The sequence below is a fragment of the Phalacrocorax carbo genome, chromosome 6 (assembly GCF_963921805.1).
Source record: "Phalacrocorax carbo chromosome 6, bPhaCar2.1, whole genome shotgun sequence".
Lineage (NCBI taxonomy): Eukaryota > Metazoa > Chordata > Aves > Suliformes > Phalacrocoracidae > Phalacrocorax > Phalacrocorax carbo.
In genome coordinates, this window is record NC_087518.1 from 442557 (window position 1) to 469262 (window position 26706).

The 26706-nt window shown below is 36.4% G+C and overlaps 1 protein-coding gene and 1 long non-coding RNA gene across 8 annotated transcripts in view; one reads left to right on the forward strand and one right to left on the reverse strand.

The window, feature by feature from the left end:
- NR2C2 (nuclear receptor subfamily 2 group C member 2) overlaps positions 1–26649 on the forward strand; it is a 47485-nt gene extending 20836 nt beyond the window's left edge. For 6 of the 7 annotated variants that reach the window (XM_064455796.1, XM_064455792.1, XM_064455797.1 and 3 more), the window contains 10 exons: positions 1–180; positions 2334–2481; positions 4163–4256; positions 4672–4805; positions 6414–6591; positions 7617–7738; positions 8260–8399; positions 11296–11433; positions 13046–13151; positions 15310–25194. In XM_064455796.1, the coding sequence (XP_064311866.1) occupies positions 1–180; positions 2334–2481; positions 4163–4256; positions 4672–4805; positions 6414–6591; positions 7617–7738; positions 8260–8399; positions 11296–11433; positions 13046–13151; positions 15310–15484 (1415 nt within the window). In that variant the 3' untranslated portion in view covers positions 15485–25194. Of the gene's footprint in view, positions 181–2333; positions 2482–4162; positions 4257–4671; positions 4806–6413; positions 6592–7616; positions 7739–8259; positions 8400–11295; positions 11434–13045; positions 13152–15309; positions 25195–26329 lie in introns of those variants that run through there. The other variant, XM_064455799.1, reaches the window with a different exon arrangement.
- Positions 174–26649, reverse strand: LOC135314129 (uncharacterized). The gene is made up of 3 exons (XR_010373598.1): positions 26552–26649; positions 12595–12687; positions 174–1995 (listed from the first exon to the last, which is right to left on the reverse strand). It is a non-coding gene; the product is annotated as an uncharacterized LOC135314129 (long non-coding RNA).
- Positions 26650–26706: the final 57 nt, after the last annotated feature.

Sequence of the window (26706 nt, forward strand, 5' to 3'; positions counted from 1 at the left end):
GTCGTCACTATGGTGCTGTCAGTTGTGAGGGATGCAAAGGTTTCTTTAAAAGGAGTGTGAGGAAGAACTTGACCTACAGTTGTCGTAGCAACCAGGACTGTATCATCAATAAACACCATCGGAATCGTTGCCAGTTTTGTAGGCTTAAGAAATGTCTAGAGATGGGCATGAAAATGGAATGTGAGTGTTAAGTATCCAGTGCGATACTGTGCCTACCAAATAATAAATGTGTGGACTACCATTATTTAGTGTGTTCTTGAAGTGTTGCTTGAAGTAAACAGAATTTCAGCAGCCGGAGCATCTACTGTACTTTTCTTTCATCACCATTTTACGTTTGAGGTGCAGTTGTGATTTGTTTTGAACCATGTCTCATACTACTGTAGTCTTTGAGGAGCCCAGTAAGAGCCTCACTTAGAATGCACGTTACAAACACAGAGTATGTTCATAATACAAAATATTTGAACATGGGTGGACATAAATCTGAGTCTAATTTCCATGTTCAGAATCTCCTTTCTTTCTGGTTTATTTTTGCTGCTTTTTCATCCAGTGATAGAAAGTACTTGATGTCCTTTTTCCTTTTTTAATTTTTATATTAATTTGGTAATTTGTGAGCATTGTACTATGAGGCATTGTATAAACTGTAATATTTGAAACAATATACTTTTGAGTTTGTATGCAGTGCTTCATACAATTCCAGTGCTAGCATCCAAACACCTCTTTCAATATATTTTGTTTCCAGTTTATAGCACCTCTGCTTCTTCAGTCCAGTACTTCATGAAGCCCACTATCTGTTTGTTTTGTGATAAATTTATAGCGAATTTAAGGTGAAGCAACAAATACTTCTCTTTGTCCGCTCTAATCTAGGCAGGATAAGTTCCAGACACAGAGTTCAAGAAAGGCAGAACTTCAAGCTGTAAATAGGGAGATCTTTGTTGTGTTTACACTCTGGTACTCCAGACCTGTAGTGATGATTGTTGTGCTTTGCACATGCTGTGCTGAGTATAGGGGGTGTTATTTGTACAAGAGAAACTGCTGCATTTACAGAAGCTAAACCTTTCTTATTCCAATATGATTAGGATATATTTTTACTGACTTTATTGGGCATTGGGTCAGGTTTCTGATTAATATTTATGTATCCATCAAGCCAACAAAATGGATATATCTACTTTTAAGCCCCTAAATTATGCTGACAGTAACAATATTAGCAAAAATAAAATCAGGAACTAAATAACTCTATCCTCATAGCCTCTTGCTGGTTATGAGGATAGATACATATCCATGTATTTTACTGTTACATTTAAAAGGGCTAGAGAGGAAGGTTGAATTTTTTTGTTTTCTTGTTAATAATGTTAATCTTCTAGAGCAATAACTGTATGATTAATTGGTACAATGAACAGCACAGAAATATTGTGTCCATTTATATTACGTCTTATAATTCCACATTATGTGAGAATTAATACTAGTACAACACTTAAAAAAATTCTTTATATTATCCTCATGGTCTTTTATTCATTTTATTATCCTAACTTTCAGGTGAAAAATTGATGCATTCAAAGGTTATGCCAAGCTATAGAGGAGTTCGTAAAGTTTAGTGACTTAGATTTCAGATACTGCAATCTGTTTAACAATAATACCATAATATTATAAAGATGCACTTTTCACTTCCTTTAAAATTACAAAGTAACTGTGTCTTACTATTTTTATTAAAAGATTTACCACACTGGTTTGGCATATTGGAAACAGCTTATTTTCTTCCAGTTATCAAGTAGAAATATTTTAAATTCTAAAAAGGTTAGTTTTGGAACACTCTTCCCCAGCAGGGTGGAATGAATGGATGTGAGCGAGTTGCGTATCATGCAGAGACTTGTGTCTCAGGGAATTAACTTGTATCTCTTGTAATTTGCCCGTCTTGACTTTTTCTGGGTTCATTCTGGGTTTGCGCTGTTTTGAATCATCCAAGGTATGAGAGCATCTAACTTTTAGGTAGAGCTTTACCTGTAAAAAAAAAAAAATAAATTTTGAAAACACATTTTGCAGAATGTTCCATCTTATTAAATGTCAGTGAAACAGCAAACTTGTACTCCAGTTCAGCAAATCTTAAAGCAAATGATCAATCTGGGACTTTCTTAGTTAAAAATCTATATCATCATAGGTATAGTAAAATTGGAGCCTGTGTTTCTTCAGTCTTCATATTAAATTTCCAGTTTTGTACTGAGCTGATACACCACCATAACTGTACAAACGGAAATCCTACTGTGAGAATTTTACTTTCTTTTTGTATTTTACTTTTTAGTTATTTCCTTTCAAATCTGCATGTTTTTATCTTTATGTAGCGGTTCAAAGTGAAAGAAAGCCTTTTGATGTGCAACGTGAAAAACCAACCAACTGTGCAGCTTCCACTGAAAAAATCTATATCAGAAAAGATCTACGAAGCCCTCTAATAGCAACTCCAACATTTGTAGCAGATAAAGATGGGACGCGGTGAGTACCTCAGTTTAACACATCTTGTTTAAGGTTATTTGTGCATATTACTTTGGAGGCACGCCTGTACTCTTTTTTTTCCCCTCTGCTCTAACGAGTTGGACAGAAAAGAGCTCCAGTTCACAAATCAGCTGTTCCCCTTACCAAGACCAACCTAGATTGTTCTGCTTCTCATGAAAGTTTTTACATCTTGAGTACAGCTGGGTGGATTTCCGTTCAGACATGGCTCTTATCCAGCCACGTCAAAGCACAAATAGGGCAAATACGTGATATTCAAGCAAAAAGCTTCTAAGCTTACGCTGCGATGCATTCAGGTTAGCACTTCTCTGAAATAAAATCTGCGAATGGCAGACTCGGACTTCCATCTCCTAAAGACAGTAGTAAAAGAGAGTGCAGTGACTGCTGATTCAGATCCCAAGAGACCAGTTTCAGTGACAGCAAAACAACAGCTTCCTTTTACTATATGGGAGATATTCTAAGACAGTTCCCATGTTCTCAGTTGTCTCCATAGGCAGTGGATGTGGAAATGCATATCATAATAAATAGAGGCAAGATTAGCCTTTTTCCAAGTAGAATAAGAAAGAACTCTAGGTTAAATATCATATTTTTAAAACTGTAGGCCTAGTTAGTTTACCAATGGATAATAACCACCTAATGATTGCATCTCAATATTCAGGGTTTGTTTAGGTTTGGTTGTGTTTTTTTAATAAAATATATATATATATTTCCTTTGTTGAACAAATGACACTGCAGATAGGAAGACTGAGGTGCAGATTTCTTGGAGAATTGTTTTTCAGTTTTCTCATTGCAAGTCAGATTGTTCAAAAGTGCTGCTCACAGACACATTTGCCTCTTTGAGATTTCCTTGTGCTACAGATCTCTACAGTCCTAAAAACAGTATTATTAAGTGTGACTCTGTTATTTAGGTAGATTGAGATTTGCATAACGCATGATAATTTGCTGCCTGTGGTAGTTCAAACTGTTAGTTGTTAGTCTCAGACCCCTTAAACTATAAACTCCCTGCAGCCTGAACCTGTCGTGTGTGCATTTGTATTGGGTTATACAGACTTGGTGTGTTATATAAGTAACAAACTTATTCTTGCTGACTGCAAAGACTTCACACTGTCTCCCTAAATTAGATACAGCAAAGGGAAAGGATGTTTGGTCAAAAAGTAGCAGAAGTAAAGGCAGCAGAGATTTATGCAGACCTTGACTACATTACTCTTTATGGCTGTATTTTGGAATGTAAAATACATTTTCTTGACATAACTTTTTTCTTCAGTACTGCTGTTGTCTAACTTGAAATGCACACTTATGCCTTCCTCCAAAGTCTAATGCATAACTCTAGAGCTATTAAGTGACTTCTGAGAGCATGAGAAAAGTAATAACTTCCCTTAAGACAGAATAAACCAGCATAAAAAGCAAATTAGAGGATATCTATTTGGGAAGTTGTCATTGCTTTTGCACAGGAAAGGAAAACATATTCCAGTCTTTCTGTCTTGCAAGCTACTTTTTGGAAACTGTTTCAGAAAGACTTAAGTCCTGATAAATAAACTCTGAGCTTCATTAAACTGTTAATTTAAAAATTGCTTATTCCTTTGATGCTGACATAGGTTGTTATACATTCTTCTGAGTAATGTAAAATACTGTTGACTGTCTGATGCCTTATGCTTTTGAACAGGTCAGCAGGTCTTCTTGATCCGGGAATGCTTGTGAATATTCAGCAGCCTTTGATCAGGGATGATGGTACAGTCCTCCTAGCTGCTGACTCCAAGGTATTCTTCTTTCAGTTACATTCTGAACATGTATATTTATTGTTCAGATTGTTTTAGCTATGTACGTAGACACAAATAATTCTTGCTCTTGAGAAGATAAGGTTGGGTTAAGTCTCAAGATCTGTACAAATGGAGGTAGTAAGCTGATCAACAAGGACATGATTTCTTTTCACGGACATATTTCTGCAAAAGGTCAGCCACAGGTAGTTCCCCACATGGTATGTCAGCTGGGGCTGGGATTGATGATTGCAATAGGATTTAAAGATCACTGTGAGCAATTGTTCTTCCTGTATGTATTCAGGAGGAAGTAAAAGGTACATAAGGGAAAGAGAACACAAAGATTAAAAATGGGAAAAATTTATGTATGATACAGCGCATATACTTTTGATCTACTAATATGGTTCTTCCTTTTTAGGCTGAAACAAGCCAGGGTGCTTTAGGAACACTAGCAAATGTTGTAACATCTCTTGCTAATCTCAGCGAGTCACTAAATAATGGAGATACTTCTGAAGTTCAACAAGAAGAGCAATCTGCAAGTGAGATTACACGGTATGCATTTATATTTGCATCTTATGTAGCAATTTATATTCTGTAGGGTGTATACTTGCACTCACTCATTGAAGTAATTTGGCATTGTGACACAAACACAGTAGAGATTGACCCTGACTTCGAAACACAAAACCAATTCTTTAGAAATCCAGGTTTGGCTGTTGTCCTCCTGTGAAGAACTGTGTCTTGTGTTATAACTGTAGTGTTCTGAAGCTAGACCAGATTTCCTACTCAGGAATAAAATAAATTACTAGTGTGTGACCTTGAGTGACTCTGAGAATAGCAACGCTTCGGTACTGTTTTATTTGATAGGTCTGTTACATGGAAGCTTCTCCTATGCAATGGTCATGCTCTTTAGGGGTCCGTATTACTGCAGATTTCTTCTTGAGATTGTGCTGCTGTAATACCTGCTGGTAATGTAGGGAAAATGTAGTTAAACTAAGATTAAGAAACTTTTTTTTAATTATTAGAAAGAGTTGGAAGTCTTTATTAATGAGAAAAATGGGAAGAAAGAATATGAAATCTTAAAATTGCCAGCAAGCTTGAGATTTTTAATTGGAGGGTTTGGTGGGGAGTTTGTTTGGGTTTGTTTGGGAGGGGGTGGGTGGATTGAAGGACAGCATAAATTGGCCGTATAGTGAAATCAGAAAAACACTTGTCCTCAAAACTGTCCATTGTTTCTCAAGTAGAAGATTTTTAAGAGCAGCTTAACTTCAGGCTCTTAAATCTTCTATTTAAACTCTTCAAGTGAGTGAACTGATATTTAAAAATACGTGACACTGCAAATTTGACTTATGTCAACCTTGTACTCTAAAGCAGAAAAAAAAAAATCCAACTGCAGCCCCCCCCAACTTCTTGACAAAAATATTGCCAAAACAGCGCTATACCATAATACTGTTCACTAGTATGAAATTGGTGCACAAAATTCTTCATTAAATCTAAGCTCTGTTGTTACAAGAAGGGAATTTACACTGCCTTATTTTGGTAATGGCCCAGCTACAGCCTGTGTATAAAGGAGTCCAGGGACCAGTCTCTCATGTGTTACTGTCATAAGCTTTCTAAGGCTCTGTCTGTACTGTGAGATCAGGAGGGTCTGGCCATATCTCATCTTAAGGGAAGGGAAATTCAGGCATGTTGTCTAGAAGAGAATCACACTATTCTCTGCTGTTCCAAAAAACTGGACATCAAGGCCAGGGACTGCTCTCCAGAGCGCATCTGTCTGGTCTATAATCCTCACAGAATCCGTTAAACATTCCAAGGTGAGAAGGAAGGGGTAGTGAATAGTAAGCACAAGAGACCCCTTTACTAGTACAAATACTAGCATAAAACTATTAGAGCAGCATTTACAGTAGTAAAAAGTTCCTGCCTTACAGAGGAGATCTTTTACTAGCAATATATGGGCAGATACATTCCTTTTATTAATGTCTAAACAGTACGGGGGGGCAGGTTGTAATGAAAAGGCTGACCTTGTGTCTTAGCATAAACAGTTCCTGTATATGGTACCTCTAAGTTGAAATGCTTAATAGTGTTTAATTTAACCGCTGCTCTGACTTTTTTTTGAGGTGTAAGGAAGCACTCTTTCATTGTTTATTATGGGGTTTTTTTCAGGGCATTTGATACTTTGGCTAAAGCACTTAATACCACAGATGGTACAGCAGCTCATAACTTGGCAGATGGGATGGATCCTACAGGAGGAGGGAATATTCATGTAATCAGTAGAGATCAGTCAACACCAATTATTGAAGTGGAAGGACCCCTACTTACAGATACACATGTCACATTTAAGGTATGTGCTTCTTTAAATGTCTTACTGAACAAAGTAACACTTAACACATAACCCAAAATTACTTTACTGTGTTTTCTTTATGCTCATATTTAATTCTGGCAATACAATCTAGGATAACATCACTGTTACAAAGCTTCTAATACAATTTTCACTCTTGCATGTGGTATCTCAAGAGCATAGGTGTTATTTCATAACACCTTTTCATAGACAGAAGGATGCTTTTAGATTTATTTTACTTTCCATGCTGTTGATAATGACTTTCCATATCATCCATGTAGTATGATATCTTGCTTAATTAATTTATAATACTAGATAATGTAAAACTTTAATCTAAAAGGCTCCTTCATATGAAGAGAAGTTACAGTGCCTTCTTAGATGCTTATGGTTAGATCACTGAAAAAGGTCTTGCAGTTTAGAGATGCTTCAGCTTCAACTGAATACAATCACACCCGCTGATAAACAGTGTGTGAGAAGCAATAAGGACGTTCAGCTTGCTGTATTCAAATTGCACTGTTTCAAGAAATAAAGACCACTACTGAAATAAGTAATACAATATTTAATGTAGTCAAACTTCTATCATAACGTGCTTATTCCCATTAATGGCATTTTGTGATTGTAGATTACATTACATGACTTTCCCGTTTTAGGTGTTTAGATTTTAGATTTTATTTTGCTTCTTTTTAAAAAGTTTTAAAAGATATTTTGTAGCACTGTGATGCTAGCCAACATCAGTGATGAAGCAATGAAATTTATAATTTAATTATTACTAAATGAATATGAAAACATTTTAAAAGGAAACATTTGAGCTCTCTCCCACAGAATTTCTTGTCCCCTATTCCCATTTTGCATTACTTGCCAGTAGTAATGAGTTGTTTAGTAGTTTTCCTTTGGCATTTTCTTGTCACAGGGTTGCTTATGACAGACTATGAGAGTAGTTTCATTGTTTTCGCTGGTTATTTCATTGATAACAAAAATTGGTTTATGGCTGAACTCTATATATTGTACTGTACTTTTATTTTTTGCAGCTGACAATGCCTAGTCCAATGCCAGAGTACCTTAATGTACACTACATCTGTGAGTCAGCATCACGACTACTTTTCCTCTCTATGCACTGGGCTAGGTCCATACCTGCATTTCAAGCTCTGGGGTAAATGAACATATTCTGTTGAAGAGTTTGCTCTCTAATGAATTTAAGCACTGGTCTGAACACTTTGCTGCTATTTTGAATTTTTAAATTATGATATTAGTTTTTTTTAATGAATCGTTTAAAATGTGTGAAGACTATGCAATATTGTCCTTTTTGAAGAATAAAATAGAAAATGGCAGAGAAAGGGATAACTACAATATCTGATGTTATTGCAGTTACAGAAGCTAAAGCCTAATCAAAAACAAGCATTTAATTTGTAGAAATATATCTTGGCAAAGAACTGGTGAGCACCATTTTACACATAACCTGAAATGGTGTCCTGTAGTTGTCCTATCACTTCTTTTTGCCTTTTTAAATGTTTGCAGTATGGTACAATACGCTAATGTATGCCTTTTAGTAAAGTGGTTTGCAATACATTAATCCTTATTATTAATTGATATGATTAACATAATTACACATAGGGTAGTACCAACCTGATTAAGAAAACCACCCACAGTTGTTTGATTTTCTGTTGTTTGTAGGCAGGACTGTAATACAAGCCTTGTGCGTGCCTGCTGGAATGAGCTGTTTACCTTAGGCCTGGCACAGTGTGCACAGGTGATGAGTCTGTCTACTATCCTAGCAGCTATTGTCAACCATCTCCAGAACAGCATACAGGAAGGTATGTTTTCAGTGTGTGATTCTTATATGTGTCCAGTCCTGTCAACACTACAGGGACATTTGTATAACATCTCTCGTGAGGTGTTTCTGTATCAGTGGCAAAATAGTTCCCCAGGATCCAGGGGAAGGAGAAGCCTTCTCTTGCATAATTACCTTTCCTCTGGTGATATACAGCTTTTGTTGCACTGACCTCACAGAGATCTCTCTGGGATAGAAGTGTCCATAGAAGAAATAGGAATAAGGCTGGAGGATGTATTCTCCTGTCTTCTGCATCTGACTGGCAGTATAGAGAAAGACAAGTACATCCTAAAGTTGAGTGTGCTCACAGAGCTTTTCTCCTATCCAGATGTAAATGATGTAATTTTTTTTTGTCTTAGAATAATGATGCATCTTCCAAACCACACTGGAATTTTTTCCATCCAGAACTTCCCTTTTCCTCTTTGCAGTGTAAAACTGTAGTATTTTCCAAGTATCACAACAAGAATGTTCTTGCAAATATAATGGTTTTGGATACTGCTATAATGCAGTAATGATTAATGTATTTTGAACTACCCTCTGAAGCCTTAAACAACCTATTTTCATGATGCTCTTAAGATTTACGTAATTTTATTTTTTAGTTCAGTGTTGGCCTGTTGATAATGATTACTGTATCTAGAATGGATGATAATCTGTTATGGGTGCGTTTTTTTGTTTTTTTGTTTTTTCTTTTCATTTCTTTCAGGATGTTCCCAATCGATATGATTGATTAGCATGAGAATAACATTCCATTTTTAATAGGAGGAAAAAAAAACAATACTAGCAGCTTCAAACTCTGCAAACACATCATATTACATGAAAGCTAGCTTAAATTTAAATGTGATTTAAGTAGTTACAGAATGCTATTTGGTACCAATTTGTTTGATTTTTGTGGTGCCATTAATGCGCACACAGCAAAAATTGGAAAATAGGCTTTTACTGAGGATAGTAAAACTTGATTGTAGAACTATAAAATGTACAAAAGTAGATAATCTGAAGAAAATGTTAAATATCCTTCAGTCCTAGTAAAGTACATTTGTTTTAATCTACTCTGTTAGCTTCATTATGATAAAGTACATTAGACAGAATATTTATTCTTAAATGGATAGTATGCTTTAATAATTAATATAGTTGGGTTTTTTTTTCTCTTTTTCCTGTAATTTAAGAAACCCTAGACAGCCCTCAAAACACAACAAACTAAAGCTCCCTTCCTGCACAGAGAGAGAGGCAAGAGTTTAAAAGACCAACAGGGAAACATGCACACTGTATGTTCTGCACAGAGTTAGTTTTTTAATTCTATCTGTCAGAATAAATAGAGCTGTCTATTCCATCTACACCCCAGGCAATGAGTTTGTGGAGGAGTAAGTGGTGGGGCTATTACAGCCTTAACTGGCTCCACTTCTGTTCCTATGTCTCAAAAAAGAAAAATAATAAATTTATACTACAACATGTACTTCCAGTCATACTATGTTACCCGAGACTGGCCAAGAAAAATGGATTATTTGCTTTATTATGATTTGTTGATGTTTTAATCATCTGTTCTGTGAAGTTATCATATATTATATTGAGTATTATAACTTCAAAATTCAAAACAAAATGAAGACATTTCAGAACTTTATCTAGGAAGCATATTAGTGATGAGGCTATTTGGAAACTCTGGAATTCAAGTTCACTTTTCCTGAGTATTTCTGCACCATTGTTTTCCATTTAATATAGAAATAAAAACATTACGTGATGTCTATCTTGATCAATCGTGAATAACTAAAAACTCTTATCACAGTTCATGTATTTTAGAAATGTAGATCATGCTTTCGTTTTTACTTCAAGGCATTGTGCAAAAAATGTTTCTCCTGTTCAGTCTTTTTATTGCAGTTTCAGAAAATATGCGAAATAATAATAAATTACGCCAATGATTCCGTCTAAGGCACATGGGTCTAAGCAAATATATACATTATTAGCTGTATGACAAAGGTAAAATATTTAAGTTATAATTATATGAAATATTAGCATTAGAGATCATGACTGGAATAAAATTGTTCTAATGTGTTTCTCAAGAAAAAGTTTTATCCCTTGTGAATTGATTTAGGTCTCAAGTTATATATTCAAAGATTTGTCTTAATGTAATCTGTAAGGTTTTAATTCTTTGACTAGTCTGCAGATATGCAGTCAGAGAGGTGCATTAACCAAAATAGAAATCTCTCCCTCCCTAGGTGAGCAGTTTATACCACTCAATTGTTATTTTTCCACAAATAATATATTTTTTTAAATCAACATTTTAAGAAAGAATATGAAGCCAACATAAGGAACATGATGTTTCGAATGATGGAAGAATCTGTGTATGTTATTTGAGTGAATTTACTCCATTGGAAGGAAAAAAAGAAATGAAATGAAATGTAAATGAAAAATTCATTTCTAAAAGTACAGATAGAAGAAGTGGCACTGTCACTACTGCTCTTGCATTCATTTCTGGAAAAGCTAACCCAATACTGTTTGAATTTAAAATTAGGATTGCATCATAGCATTTGTTTTGTGCTTTTGTTCATCCCCAGAATCTCTCTAGCCATTTGTAGAATAATTCACCATGATTTGAGAGTCTCTGCTCAGAACGGTACATCACTGGAATAAGATTGGTGTTGCAGATTATGCTGTACTGGCAGAATTATGCAAAAGAGTTAACATTCTATTTGCTAGCCCTGTGTCTCACCCAGATTTATAAATCTTCACTTCCATAGTCGGGCCATCCTTATATGTTAAGTGGTTTAAGGTAGCAAATGATACAAAAGACTTCAAAATGTCACTTCACTTGTTTTACAAAAGGTTATTGGTTAATATATCAGAGGTACTTGAGCTCACATGAAATAGTAAGCAGTATCTTTTTGTAGATAAACTTTCTGGAGACAGAATAAAGCAAGTCATGGAGCACATCTGGAAACTTCAGGAGTTCTGTAACAGCATGGCCAAGCTCGATATTGATGGATATGAATATGCATACCTTAAAGCTATAGTCCTCTTTAGCCCTGGTAAGGAATTTAGTAACTGTATCTTCTTAAATAATAAGCATTCATATGTTAGTGTTTTAGAGATTTTTTTTTTTTTAAGTGAGACCAGTGTCTTGAGATGAGACTGATCTGTTAAGCTGCAGATAAAATGATTGCTCCGTAATGATTTATCATAAACACTATGTGTTTTAAAAATAACTTTGGAGCAACATATCCATTTTATTTAGAGTTCGAATATATCAGGTATTTCCTGTACACCCACCTTAGAAAACTAGACTCTCAATTACCTTCAGCTGAGAATCTATGAGTAATAAGTTATTATCTGGGATGTGTACTAGCAATATCAGTGAAGTAAATGGCAGGAAGGATTAGAGGAAATAGATTCTCACAGTGATAAAAAGAAATTGGCTTCAGTTTTAACATTTTTAATACACTCATAAAATGGATTCTTGAAATTTGAGCAGAAATACCACTGCATTTTATATGGAACTTCCACAAAATCTCCAAAACTAAATGTAAACAGGCTGACTTCCATTTGTTACAAAACCAATGACAGCAGACAACTAAAACATGATCAATAGTGTTTATGAGCTATGAGGATTTACTCAAAGAAGACACTTGAGATTTTCTGGAATGATAAGGTAAGGACATTAAAGAAATGGGAAGTAACAGTCTTCAGCAAAGGTAGAGAAATGTTCCTAGGACACAGAAAGGTTAATTTAAAACTGCTGACAAACTGAGTGAAAGGGAAACTCTTGCTCAGAAATGTAAGTTATTTACTTTAATTCAAAGGTGTTTCCCACATTGAATTTAACAAAATACAAAGAAAAGGAGTCTCTTGTTATCGGGGTTTTGGGTTTTTATTTTTTGCATTGATATTATTTTTCTCTTTGTAATAAAACTTACTTTAATTAGAAACTGTTGGTGTCCTGAAATTTGCTTTTGAAATTTTTTTTCAAAAAAATTGCACCTTTTTGTACCAGATTATACCTTTAGGGTTAGGTTTATTAGGGTTTTTATTCAAGTTGGAGGAGTAAGAAATTCTCCGAACTCAAGCTAGCTCTATCCTGTTTCAAGGGAAGAGCAGTTGGAACACAACACTGCAGATATTTGGGCATAGTCAGATATATGAGGTGTTTTATTTATTTATTCATTTATCTATCTATTTATTTATTTATTTACCTGGTCACGTGACTGTCTTGGAGTTGCTGAGCCAGGTGGAATTAAAACATGAGACAGACTCAGGAAGCTCAAGAAATTGATCTGTCAAAAAAACTGTAGATACCACTCAGTCAGCATAGTTAGTTGGAATTACAGAGGCAAGCACATTTTAAAAAGCAAGGTTACGGACATAAACCAGGGCTGTCATTGCCTGGTCATGGTACATACCTACAGGCTTAATCATCTTCCACTTTCTTGTGGATACACACAACTATGGGGAGAAAAGTAAGGTGATTCTAGAGCCAGTAAGCAAATGTCCAATTGAGTGGTTTCCGTTATGCAGCTAACATGTTAAACATCACAATAGAGGAGAAATTATTTAAATGAAATTAAATGCAAGAATCTTATAACTACATATATTTTATAATGTCTAGGGAAACAATCGACATACAGAAATGTTTTGTTTCTTTAGATCACCCTGGTCTGACCAGTTCAACCCAAATAGAAAAATTCCAGGAGAAGGCACAGATGGAATTGCAGGACTATGTACAAAAAACCTATCCAGAAGATACTTATAGGTATTTATTATTTATAGTACCCAGAGTAATGTTGTGGGCTGTAGCTGGCAAAAGTACAAAATAACATCATTGACGTAAAAATTTCCTTTTTGACATCTGTTCCTTTCTGACTGTGGATGAGAAAAGACTAGAGCCTTGTTCATAAGAGCGAGCAGGTTTGTTTAAAGACAGGTAGAAGCAAGAATAGCTGTCTGGCTTCTTCCATGTAAATTAAACTTGAGTACTTTTTTTTTCTTTAGAGTCTCGTTGCCATGTTTAGAAAAGTGAACAGACTTTATTAGAAGTCTCAAGAATAACTGTCTCAAACTTCTTTAATTCAAACCGCCTCCTTTTTCAAGGTAGCTGTCAAAGAGGCTTTGAGATAATAAAAGGTGATCATCCTCTAAATGTTTGTTAAGTTACATACACAAAAAAGTGTTAAAACTGTCAGTTTATAAACCTTGGAACAATAAGGATTACATGTGGGGAACAGTAACAAACTCTTAAGCTTCTGTCCTACTTATTTTCTCCTTTTGTGTGGGTTGTTTTTTTTTTTTAAATTTCCAAGGACTTCTCTTTGGAAGTATCTAACTTGTTTTTTCACCTCTCCACTGTTCCTGTTTCTTACTTGCTAGAAAAAATTATCCTATTTTCTAATAATCTCCATCAAAACTATTCTAAATTTCATCAACACAATGATTCTCTGCACTACAAGGGAAATTCTGTCTAGCAATATATCCTAGAACATATTTTATTCTACTGTGAAAGGTATCCCAATGTAAAGCAGCATGCAATCCCATGCATTTAACTAAGGCCTGAGGGTAGTGTAACATTGAAAAAAAAAAACAAACCCCAAACCTGGAAAAGAGAAGGCTCCTCCCATCTCAGAAACTGGTTTCTGCACTGATCTTAGAGTTAACATTGTGTGGGGCAACAGAAGGGGCATCAGGATTCCCAGTTAGGTACAGTGAAGATGGGATTCTCTACAGAAATATCATCAAGTCCCACATACTTCTGTGTACAATTCAATTTTTCTGGTTTCATCCATGAGAGCTGTGTATCTGCCATAAAAAGTATAGAATTTGTTCCGCATACTTCCTTCTCTTAATCGTGCCTCAAGGAACAAAATCCGAGAGTTAAAATTCCCAAACAATGTCCTGTATTTTCATTCATATTGCCTGTATCCCCATGTTCACCCATAGATAAGTTTAGAGTACAAATCTGATTACTTCTGAGCAACTGAATGCTGTCACAAATTGAGATAGAAGCACAAGTGTTATAATTTTCACAAAAACAGCAGCATATCTTGGATCTTCTTGCAATTTTCCCCTAAAGTTTACAAAATATGGATTATTAGCTGAGTGGACCTTATATATTTTCTCTATAGATATTCAATCATTTTCCAGAGGCCTGTGTTCGGTGCTGCCTAAGGTTGCTACTGCATTGTTCTGGTTCAGGAGATTTACTTATTTTGGCACTTGTGATGTACATCTGCCAAATAAAAACACAGCAGATCTGGTTTCATCGCTGTCCTAAATTTTAAATGCATTGAAAGCCCAGATGTTCAATATGATCACTTCATTGTATTGGATGTCTGTTAACATCCTGTTACACAAAAACCACAACATTTGGCAGTATGTATGAGTAACAGCACATCCCTCCAAATTCCTTTTCTTATCAGAAGCAGATTCTCTTGTTTCTTTTTATACATTCCTAGTCCCATTCTTGCTGTCTGTTTTGTCATTAAGTTGCTAGCATCTGAGGACTATGCCATTTATGGTTTAAATTTTAATTAAGCATATTACTCTCAAAATTATGCAAATATTCTCACTAGTCAGTATGAATATTATTAGCCTCAGCATTGTCCTGAACTATGAAGTGCTTCCAAAGCTGGGAATTTCAAGGCAGACCAGGAGAATGGTATGTTTGTACATAGATGTTGTATCCACAAAGGGCATTAATATGTCCTTTACACTGGAAGATGATGAAGGAAGATGGCGGCTTTTCATTTCACTTGCAGGACAGAAAAGTAACCATTCTTTTTATGGTAGCTCAATTAGCTTTAATTGCTTCTTTACTCCCTTTCATGAGTTATGGTAATAATAAAAGCAGATCCAGCTCCACAGAGTATTTTGAACTGTTATTATATGTATTTATAATCCACCAACTTCTTTTTCAGGCTAGCCCGGATTCTAGTTCGCCTGCCAGCACTTAGGCTAATGAGCTCTAGCATTACTGAGGAACTATTTTTTACTGGTCTCATTGGAAATGTTCCCATTGACAGCATAATTCCCTACATTCTCAAAATGGAAACAGCAGAATACAATGGTCAAATAACTGGCACATCTGCGTAGTGGGAACAACACAATTTGATGGATTGAAGTAATTTTTGTAAAAACATAAAATTGCGACGTTAAAAGAATAGCATTTTGGTATGTACAAATGTTTCCAACTTGTTATCAGTTTCCTGTCAGATTTCTCCTTGTCTCTTTGCTGACATTGATGAAATTTAAGCAGCTATTAAAAGACCTGCTATAGGACCTTTTCTGCCACAAGGAATATTTTTGATGCCTTTCATTAAAAGGCTATAGATTACTGAACATACTTTTCACATGCTTTGTATTTAGAAGTTACCAGTGGTTAAAAATAGAGTTTTATAATATCAGAGATTAGTAATAAAATTGCTTTAAAAGTAAAAAGAACAGTATGTATATATTTAAAAATATCCTTGGAATTAATATCTAATAAATGCCAGGGTATAATACTAGCACTTTGTAAGCATTTCTTGTCAAAGCGACAATGTCATTAACATCCTGCTTATATGAGTATGGAAAATGAAAAAAATTGCGTATGTCCTTAGTCAAAATGCTAGTGATTTCTGTGAAAATGTAGAATCCCACAGGAGACAATCATTTATTCTACAAAAAGTCACTTGTTTTTACATTATGCATGAAATATTAATGTGGATTCTTAAATCAGATATCCACATTATATGAAACTATACTATTAAATTAGTGCAGTTGTAATTCACAGTGCGATGCAGTCATAGTGACTATTACGTGCTACAGTAATTACCCAAACTAGGAACAAAAATGCGTTTCTTGCCCTAGTAATAATGAAATATTCAGGTTCCTTGAAGTTTCCATTCAGAGCAACAGAGTCATGACAAATGTTACTCTAATAGGAAGCCTTTTATTGGTGGGGAAAATCAGTCATTAACTGGAAGAACAGTAGTTTTCAAATAGAGCTGTGTGATGCTCTTTGGGTATGCTCTTTGTATTTCCAAATTTACTCCTCCCTGTGCTCCTAAACACCCTCATCATCCAGCCAAAGGTACAATTTAGAAACTGAAATGCGTAGAACATCTGGCTGTCAACAGGAGTGTCTTATAAAGCACTCTTACTTTATTTGTCCCCCCTTTCCCTGACTGAGCACTTCCAATTTTGCAGTGCTCTCAACCTTCCTATGACTCAGTTTGAAGCTGCAATGTGGTGAGGATTTACATTCAGTCATGCACAATTGCAGTTAATGACTGATGTACCATGAAGGTATAAAATGAACTACTTCTTAAATGTCTAGAGTGATGAGCCAGCGACATGTTTTCTAGTATTCACTGTTAGCTGCTAGTACTGCTTTCATGTTAGTATAATTTATTGACATTAAACATTTTAAACAATCAAAGTTTTTTTAAAAAAGTCATGGCAATTAATACCTGCAGTCTGATCCCGATTCATTGGGTGCATCAATTATTTTAATTATGTGTATGGTAGATGCATTTCCTACTTGTGTATTTTTATGTGACAGAAATGTAATGACAAGTTCAGCACCTTTGTTCTTCTTCTGTTACTGACATTTATTTAGAAACACCAACCAGGCTGGTGTTCATGTTTTTTAAGGGTCTGAATAGTAGCCAGAAGACCTTAAGCAGCTCTAGATGAGGCTTCTGATGTAATAAAAAGTCTTGACCTGCTATACGTCCTTCTCATTAGGAGGCTTACATTTGTAGCACTCTTTGTGACATGGAAGGTTGCTTCATTTTAGTTTCTGGATGCATTAAAGATTTCTGCAGTTACCATTGTTAGAGCGTTCAGAATCTTCTTTTCTCAAAAGGGTGTTACAAAGAATCCAAGATACATGCGGAGATTTGTAATACTGCACTTTCATTTCTCTCAGCTTTTGCTATAGCAAATGAAATTGTAATATTTTTAATGTGATGGAAGGTCTGCACTCTGAACGTTAACTGGAATGCAGAATTTTGTGCTAGCTGTTTTATTGGAGTGTAACTTCTTGCATGATTGTGTCAGCGCTTCCAGCACAAAGTCCCTGTTTTAAGGGATGTTGTGATACTAACAACATCAGAAGAAGTAGCTACCTTGGAAAGAGTTGTGGCTGTTATTGTTAAAATTTAAAATTTTATTGGGTTATGTCATCGTTTTTCTAAAGCAGTATGCATTGAACTATTGTGATATTTTTCATTGCAAAAAAGATGATGCAGTTTAATTCGCTTTCAGTATTTTGTAAAAATCATTTAAGCAGATAAGTAAGCATTGTTAATGGCAAATGAAATATTCCTTTAGCACAAAAACTAGCCATTGGAATCTTTTTATCCCAAATTTGAATACACACCAGCTGACTTTTTCATGACAACTTCCAATTTTTCAAGTAAAAGGACCCCATTTTCTGTGCAAAGATTTGGTTTCCTAAATTTTCTTACTTGTGATGTGAGCATAACAGTTCAGGAAACAAAATAAAGCTGCCACAGTTTTTTGGGAGCAGAGAGATCGCATGAAATAAAACTTAAAATGTGTGCTTTGTATTATATTTGTAAATCAAAGTGGTAAATATCATGCAGCTCTGTTTACAAATAAACTACATTCCCTACAAATGCAAGGCTGCACAATGCTATCCTTGATCCATCTTTGGTAGTCACTTACTCTGCAAATAGTTCCCAGGACTTTAGGGATGAAATATTAATTTGTGTAAATGAAGTAACAACAATGCAATCCATAGCTAGGGTTTATTTATTGTACATGCATTTAACAGATGAAATGAAGCAGTTCCATGCTTAAGATTCTGATATTACCAAAAGCTATAAAGTCTCTCTTCGTATAGCATCATCAGCATGATTTGCTGGCTTGCATTAGTCAGAAACAAGCTAATTTAGTCCTTACGCATTTAATAAAAAGTGCTTTCTCTAACTATACACTATTTTGACTCCAAGAATAACAGTTTGGATTGTAGAAATTTGGATGGCAGATGGTAGATCCTAGAGCTTAAGAAATATTCAGAATCTAAAATGTTTTACATATTTGAATATTAGCTATGAATAATAAGATAGATGTGATGAATAACCTAACACATCTTTCTCAGATGCTCCTCAAGGGCTGTCATAAAAATGAGCCAAAGATTTGGCATATGATGGAGAGACACTGAACGGAATCACTTAAACAATGCCATATAAAACTATGAACCATCTTCTCCAGTGCAGTAGGGCTCCTTCGCACTAAATTTCAAGTGTGATCACAGAACAGCTGAGGTTGGAAGGGACCTCTGGAGGTCATCTGGTCCAACCTCCCTGCTCAGGCAGGGCCACCCGCAGCCAGCTGCCCAGGACCACGTCCAGGTGGCTTTTGAATATGGCCAAGGATGGAGACTCCACAACCTCCCTGGGCAACCTGTGCCAGTGCTCAGTCACCCTCAGTGTGAAAAAGTGTCTCCTGATGTTCAAGGGAACCTCCTGTGTTTCATTTTGTGCCCATGGCCTCTGGTGCTGTCACTGGGCACCACTGAGAAGAGCCTGGCTCCATCTTCTTTGTACCCTCCCTTTGGGTATTTACACACATTGATGGGCTCCCTCCTGAGCCTCCTCTTCTCCAGGCTGAACAGTCCCAGCTCTCTCAGCCTCTCCTCACAGGAGAGATGTTCCAGTCCCTTCATCACCTTCATGGCCCTTTGTTGGACTCTCTCCAGTATGTCCATGTCTCTCTTGTACTGGGGAGGCCAGCACAGGTCACAGCACTCCAGGTGTGGCCTCACCAGTGCTGAGTAGAGGGGAAGGATCCCCTCCCTCGAGCTGCTGGCCACGTTTTGCCTAATGCATCCCAGGATACTGTTAGCCGTCATTGCGGCAAGGGGATGTTGCTGGCTCATGTTCAACCTGGTGTCCACCAGGACCCCCGGGTCCTTTTCTGCCGAGCTCCTTATGTGCTGGGTGGCCCCCAGCATATACTGGTGCCTGGGGTCATTCCTCCACATGGGCTGGACCTTGTGCTTCACCTTTTTGAACTTCATGTGGTTCCTCTTGGCCCATTTCTCTAGCCTGTCAAGGTTCCTCTCAATGGTAGTACAACCCTCTGGTGTGTGAAGCAGTGAAGCTACTTATCTACAAGTGATCTAGGTGTAATCTAGCAGTGAAGCTATTTTAGCTCATTCAAATAAATCTTCCATTTATGTCCATCAATAGAAGACAGATGTTCAAGAGTCACAGAACTGATGAAGGGATTCTTTCTGCCAACAGTTTAGGTGTTGCCTTGTAGCAATAAAAAAAGGCACATCTATGGAAAACAGGCCCCACAAAGTTGTTCTTGCCCTGCGTTCACCTTTGACAATATTTTCAGCTTCTTCTGGTGATTGGGTTTTCAGGCCACTCTAACATAATGAAGGTAGAACAATATACACAGTACAGCTGCAGACTCAAGCAAGTTTTAAACTACCTGCAGGAAATACCACAAGGCTGATGCAGATCTTGTAATTTGTGAGGATTTTTCCATCCCCACTGCCAGTAACTGGAAGATGGTAACAGGCTAATCTTACTAGCTTCACTTTTAAATGAGTTTCATTTTGTTTCTTCTTTGCAAGTGCAAACTTTGCTTAAGAATATGGGGCAGGAGAGTTTTTGTATTATTGTAACAATTATTGAAAAACTATCTCTTGATTTTAAGTATGGAAATAGCTTATTTTCATAAAGGCCAAATTTCAGTGCCAAACTTCTGTTTACAGAAATAGGAGTCAAAAGGATCACAGTCTGAAAATGATTCTAAGTGACATCTCACGGAAGCTCTACTTAGTGCCTGAAATTCACTCTCTCCAGAATTTTTGAGGTCTGTTTCTGTTGCTCTTGAAATGAAAATATTTTAAGTTGGTAGAAATATAGCGATACATGATGTGGCCAGATCTATCTGAACTTGAGTACATGTGTATATCAGTAATAATTCATTCAGACAAATGTTAGAATTCTGTGCTGACAGAAACTAGGGCATGCAGGGAGTGATAATAAGGCAATAATGTCCATTTTCCATGTGCTTCATTTGTTTTCAAACTCTTTTGAGGAGGAACTGGATTTGAATCTTGTAGGTAAAAAGAACTGTAGGAGCATTTTGGATTAGCTTTGTAATAATGATTTTTATTGCATTTGTGACAAGGACAAGAAGGTATACTATTTCCCTTAATTTACTTACATTGGACTAAAGAGATACAGAACTAAGACTAGGTGCAAAAGTCACATTCCTTGTAAATTAGAGACAATGCTTTTGGTGCCAGTGGAGTTACTCTGGCATGAAACTGGTAGAAGAAAAAAATAATCTCCAAGGAGAGATCCTTCAAAAACATCATACAAGCCTTTATTTTAGCTGCCTTAAAATGTTAGATTACTAAGGAGGCTTAGTTTTCAGAGCGCTCTGAGGCAAGAAACTGTTGTTGGACACCACTGATTACTTGGTATCATTTACCAATTCTCTTTTTACCATCATCTGAAGCACTTGGCCCCTGGGGCAGCGGTAATGCGTCCAGTGAATAGCACTGACTCAGGATTTCTGTGCTGAATACAGCTGGCTCTGCATTATCATTATAGTACCCTTTGGCAAAGGGCATATTCCAAGGTGTGGTAGGGAAACGAGTCAAGGTTGAAGCTTCCAGGGGAAACCACTTTCCTGACAGTTTGCTGCCTTTGGCAGAGACTGTAAAACACTTCAGTGTTTTCACTGTTACATACAGTACATGGGAGTTCCACACGTTTCTCAGTGATTACATGCAAGATGCTGAAGATGCAAGTACATTTTCCTGCCCATTAAAATTAAGAAGGTAGTTAGGATTCTTCCCTGATTGCCTGCTGTTTAATTAGTAAGGATAATTTCAAAAAGCACCAAACAGCATGAGTAGCAAGGGTATCAGGAATACAGTTTAGCCAGGAAAAGGGAACTGGCAATTATCGGGTTGAGGATACTGCCAAAGAAGCAGCGACCAGGCAGCTTTCTGCAGGAACAGCACCAGTCTGGGGCCCTGTTTGAATGGGATGGTGTGAGCCGTAGACTGGTAGGAATCAGACTTATACAGGTGCACCAGCAAACACCTACAGGGTAATAATCACCCTGGGAAAAAAAAAAAAGTTTTTTTTCTATTTGAAATCCCTCTCCTCTCCTTCGGTCACTCTTTAAGAGTGCACAAGCAGGGTAGGTTAGTTGGTTCTTTTTCATCTACTCTTGCCCATAAGGGAAAAAGCAGAAATACCAGGCAAACAAGAAGTAGGTTCCCATCTGTCCCAGTAGTTTGCCATACTTGCTGTACAACAGAACAGCTGCTGTGGTGGTTTGCTCTGATGATAAGCATGGGCCTGCTGTGAGAGCAGCATGCAACATCTGCAGTCCTAATGCCTCCATATATCCAGGGAGAATCAACAAAATAAGGCCATGTTCACCCTATAGAGGAGAGTAACGGGCAGAGGAAGGACAAATCGCCAGCATCTGCTAGATCTTGAATGACACAAAATCAGTTTAAAAAACAGCTTGATCTGAAAAATTACCAAGAGGGCGTGGCAAAGGGAGAAAATGAAAGCATTTACTTTTTGCACCTTTTAATTTTAAAGTTGCTGAGTCATTTTAACGGTAAATTCTCCTGAACTAAGTTCAGGCTTATTGTTTGATGAAAAATGCCATAAGCCCTCTTGTTCAATAATGCTACAACCCTACTTCTGCTGCAATCACTGTTACCAACATTATATGGGAAATTATGTGTGCAAGAAAAAATTTAGAATATTATTTATACTGATGTTGCAAGTTGAAGAAAAATTCTTCATAAAGTATAAATGCTCTAAGTCTAAATAGACTTGGAAAACACCAAACACTAGAATTACCTGATTACTGAGCTTTTCGTTGTGAAGCCATGCAAAGTTCATCGCAAATAATACCGTCATAATGTTCCATAATTCCCACAGCCAGTTTTATTCACCGAGTTACATGAATGCTTTGAAAATGGCTTATTATTGTTAAATTCATGCCTGTGTTCCTTCTTTTTAAAGGGTTTGATAGATTGTTACACATCTTTATTTTGTGCCTCCCACCATTGTGCATTTCTGCATGTTCAATTCTAAAACTCACTCGAGCAGCTAATGCATATGTACATAGTTGTATGTATGTGTGTATGAATGTATATGTTTATACCTATCTGTCTAAATATATTATGTACAGTGTATAGAAAGTGTGTAGTGTATGTATATATGTACAGCTACATAGCCATGTATTCATAGCGTTCTGTATGCTAGAGCTTTTCATTCATTTGCTAATGCAGAGCTTCCTAGTTTTCATTTCTTAGCCCAAACTAAGCCTCGCTTAAGCAGGTGAATCCTCATGAATTTCACAGCTTTGCACCTTTTTCTAAAACCAGCCTGAATTTAGTATTTCCTGTTCAGAACTGACAAATATATTCTATGAATTCTCTGGCTTTTACCTTTTCTCATTTGACATGTAGAAGTCTGCCAGTGACCGTTAATTAATAGTTAATTGAACATATAATGTCTCTTAAAAATAAATGAATAAATAACTAGCTACAGTCATAGAAAATACCTCCCTGTTTTCAATATATACTCATTCTCTTTCAGCCTTCTGAGAGACATTTTTGTAAAATTTTGTTTTGTGGTGAAACTTGGTAAGAGTTTTTTTTTTTTTAAGTCTTCAGCAGTGGCTAACTGGAAGACAAATAAGTTGCCCTTTATCATTGAACTGTAGCACACAGAACACGATGCAATGGATGCTGTTTAAAAAATCAGTACTCATATTGCCATAATGATAACATGAAACCAAACTGTTAGTTAAACAAAGACTATGTCCTCCATTCAGTGAAACAACACTTCTTTTACAGTGGCAATTAAATAAGAGGGAGAGTGCAGTTGGTTTATTTCTTAGCAAGCATCAAGACGTAGGATTTTCGCGATGGATTTCAATTGTATATTCACTTTTCAAAGTTACTCTCTTTATCGTCTAGCTTAAACCAAACAAAGCTGGTTAGTTCGTTTGGTTGTCACACTAATGTCCATTTTCCCAGTCTGTCCTTTCCTGTAAGTGTCTTGCACTCTGTGTGTGAAGTTTCCATAGTTCACATGGGAGCTGGGCACATGGAGCATTTATGAAATTAGACTTGCAGTAAGATACGTTGTTACTCATAGGGGGTATTCAAATATTTGAATTATCAAAATATAAGGATTCCTTGTCCCTTTTCCCTTCCAATGACTTAAGTTATGAAGAAGCCCTCTGTAAAAGTAATTCTGTTAACTTTGGTTTTTTAACAGGCCGTGTAGGGGAGCAGTTCGGCAAGGGTTGTTTCTGTCATACTAAAAAGGTGAAGTGGAATTTTCTGGGCATTTCTTTCCACCTTTTGTAGTCAATGTGGCAAAGACTTGTGTATGTTTAAGCAGATGAGCAGACTCCAGTTAAAACGATGTGAGCTTCTTGCATGCTTAAAGTAAAACACAAGTCACCTTCAGAGTCAGGCCTTCTGCTTGTAAAGTCTTTGCTATGGAAAAATGCTAAGATTGTTCTCTGTTTCTCGCTGTATCGTTCAGTAAGCTTTTCCAAGCTTTTGTTTCAAATATAGAAAAAAAAATGTAAAACATCCACTTTAACATTTCAAACCTCTTTTTTTTTTTGAGATTTTCAGCAGGAAAATTATTTAAATTAATGGCAGGAATTCCTGTGACAGATGGTCCTTCATTGGTGTCTTGACAATCAGTGCTGTTTGAATAATGTTTGCTTTCCTCTTTAAAGGCTGAATGGAAACCTGAATGTCTATTAATGTCGTCGTACTGTAGTAACATTTTTAAAGATTAGGAAGCCAACTGGGGTATTGATCAGGATCGAATCTGTTTAAAAATTCAATTGTGAATTCAGAACAAAGACCATATTTTAGAATTGTGAACTCATTTGATATACACGTTTGAATTGTTTGTATTCTGAAGGACAAAATCGTGCTCAATTTCAAGTGGTAATAAAGGCTTTGTTGTGATATTCTGTGGAAACTGTGGAATGTGAAATCAGTTTTCTGTATTTGATCCCAGAAAGCAGAAGTCTGAGAAGCGCACCTATTGCCTGGTATCCAGCACCCCTGAATAACTGCCTTGTCCTACATCTTTTAGTGATCTTAGATGAATGATAAGGCGGCACAGGTCCATTTTAAAATATTCTTTATGATTGTGGGTTAAAAGTAGGACTGAATAAATTTCAAAGAAAAAGGATATTCTTTAAGAAGAAAACATGTTGCTTACAGAGTATATATGTTAAATTTCCCATACATGGAATCAACGTTAAATGTAGGAATGTTTGTAATAATGAATCTGTACTACAAAATACCTTGCAAGCCATTGTTCACACAGTTTCGTAACTGAAAAACTGCACATCGTGGAAGCGTTGTATCTATTTGGCATACCAGGATGTTCTGAGCTCCTGCAAAAATAGCAAATTTTTATAAAAGGAATCATCTACTAATTCCTTGGGACATTTTCTGGAAGTCTCTGTTTGATATAATTTAGAAAACTGTTGTTTATATTATTATATTTTAATTTCAAGTTAAAACCTTACAAAAGTTGGTAAATTTCTCCGAGCTTCTTTTGTGAAATCGGCATTGTTTTGTGTGATAGCATTTAAAAATAATAGCATGTTCTTTTTTTAATCTGAATTTTATATCTAATCAATGTCTTCAGTCATGAAGAGGAATTTGCATTGTTGTGTTTGTATATAGAGTATTGCAGTGCATGATTTAGCTTATGCATTTTATTAAATGCTGTTTAAATGTGGCATTATATTGTTGTGGCTTAATAATACTACCTAAATGAGGTTTATACCATTAAAGTAAATTACAAATATAAATGCATTCTTGAGTTTTAAGTTAACGTAATTTCTTCTTAAACATTAGGTGTCCAAGCCAAATACGTAACTTGTTGTCTTTTAGGGAGAAACAGTATTTTCCCTTCACTACAGTGATCATTTTTTGAGTGATTTAACCGGGTCTAAGACAGAAGATAAATACCATTAACCTTTCTGACAGCAGGGAGCTACTTTTAGGAGAAGGAGGACCTTTTTGAAGGACCTTTTCCTAAAGGTTTTAATTTGTCTTCTTCAGACTTCTGGGGTTTTTTTTGTTTTGTTTTTTTTTTTTTAAGAGATAGTTAGCTATTAATAGGTGGTGCTTCATGTTTACTTTTATCTGGTACCTCCTTCCTGTTCCCCAGTTTTCAAATTAAGGTGCTGCGTTGGGTCTTGTTTTAGTTCCCTTCACCCACACTTTACAACAATGAACTTGGACTCTATTCCAAACAGTAAATGTGTCCTCCATTTTGTATATAACATGGTGGAGTTGCACTGCACGTATTTCTATAGGGAAGATGATAGTTAATTTTAGAACCTGTACAGCTTAGAAAAATTTCACTGAGAAGAAATGAGGGTAATCAGACTGTGAGTTTCAGTTGTCTAATCTGGGTGTCTAAAGGAAAAACGTGCATGATAAAAAAAGGGTCCTTTCATTTAGATGCCTACTGTGAGGCCGGAGTTTTTGTTGCCTAAGTTTGAAAAGGTTGATCCTCTGCCCATCGAAACTGTGTCCACAAAACAGAGCTTGCCAGTTGTTAGTGTATCTGCAGAGCACCTAGAAAAGAAATGACAGGCACTCGGGTATTACTAGTCACGATCAGTGTGCATTGACGGACTTTCATGTAGGAAATGTTTCAGTGTTTGTATAAGCTGTGGAATGAAATCGCACATCCAGTCTGGCAACTTTTTCTTGAGCACAAAATGTTGGGGGTTTTTTTTTGCATTTGGCGGAGCTGCCAGGTTTGTTACAGACAAAAATGTACATTGATTCATGACATGCCAAATAATGTAATGAAGTTTAAAAAAACCCAAAGAACAAAAAACCCAACCAAACCACCTTGCCAACAGTCTGTTTCAGGAGTCTGATTTGCATCAAGATAGGCCGTTGCTACAAAGGGAACCAACAAAAGATAAAGGCGTGTGATCATCTCTTTTTTTTTCCCCCGGGGGGAGGAGTTGCAGCCCTTAATATTTTAGTTCATTGTTTTCCAACTCCTCTACTTCCCTTAAATTTTTACTAACTAGTTATTTCTGCCGCTTTAACTGTCACAACACAATGGCACTGTGTACCTTTTTGTTAAACTTTCACCCTTTCTTAGCGTTGCCTCAAATTCGTGCTTCGGGGGAGTTTCAGTTACCTCAGCGGGAGCTCGCGCCGCTCGCCGGGGGCGCCGGGCCGGGGCTGGGCACAGGAACGCGCACGCGCGTCCCCGCGCCGCCCCCAC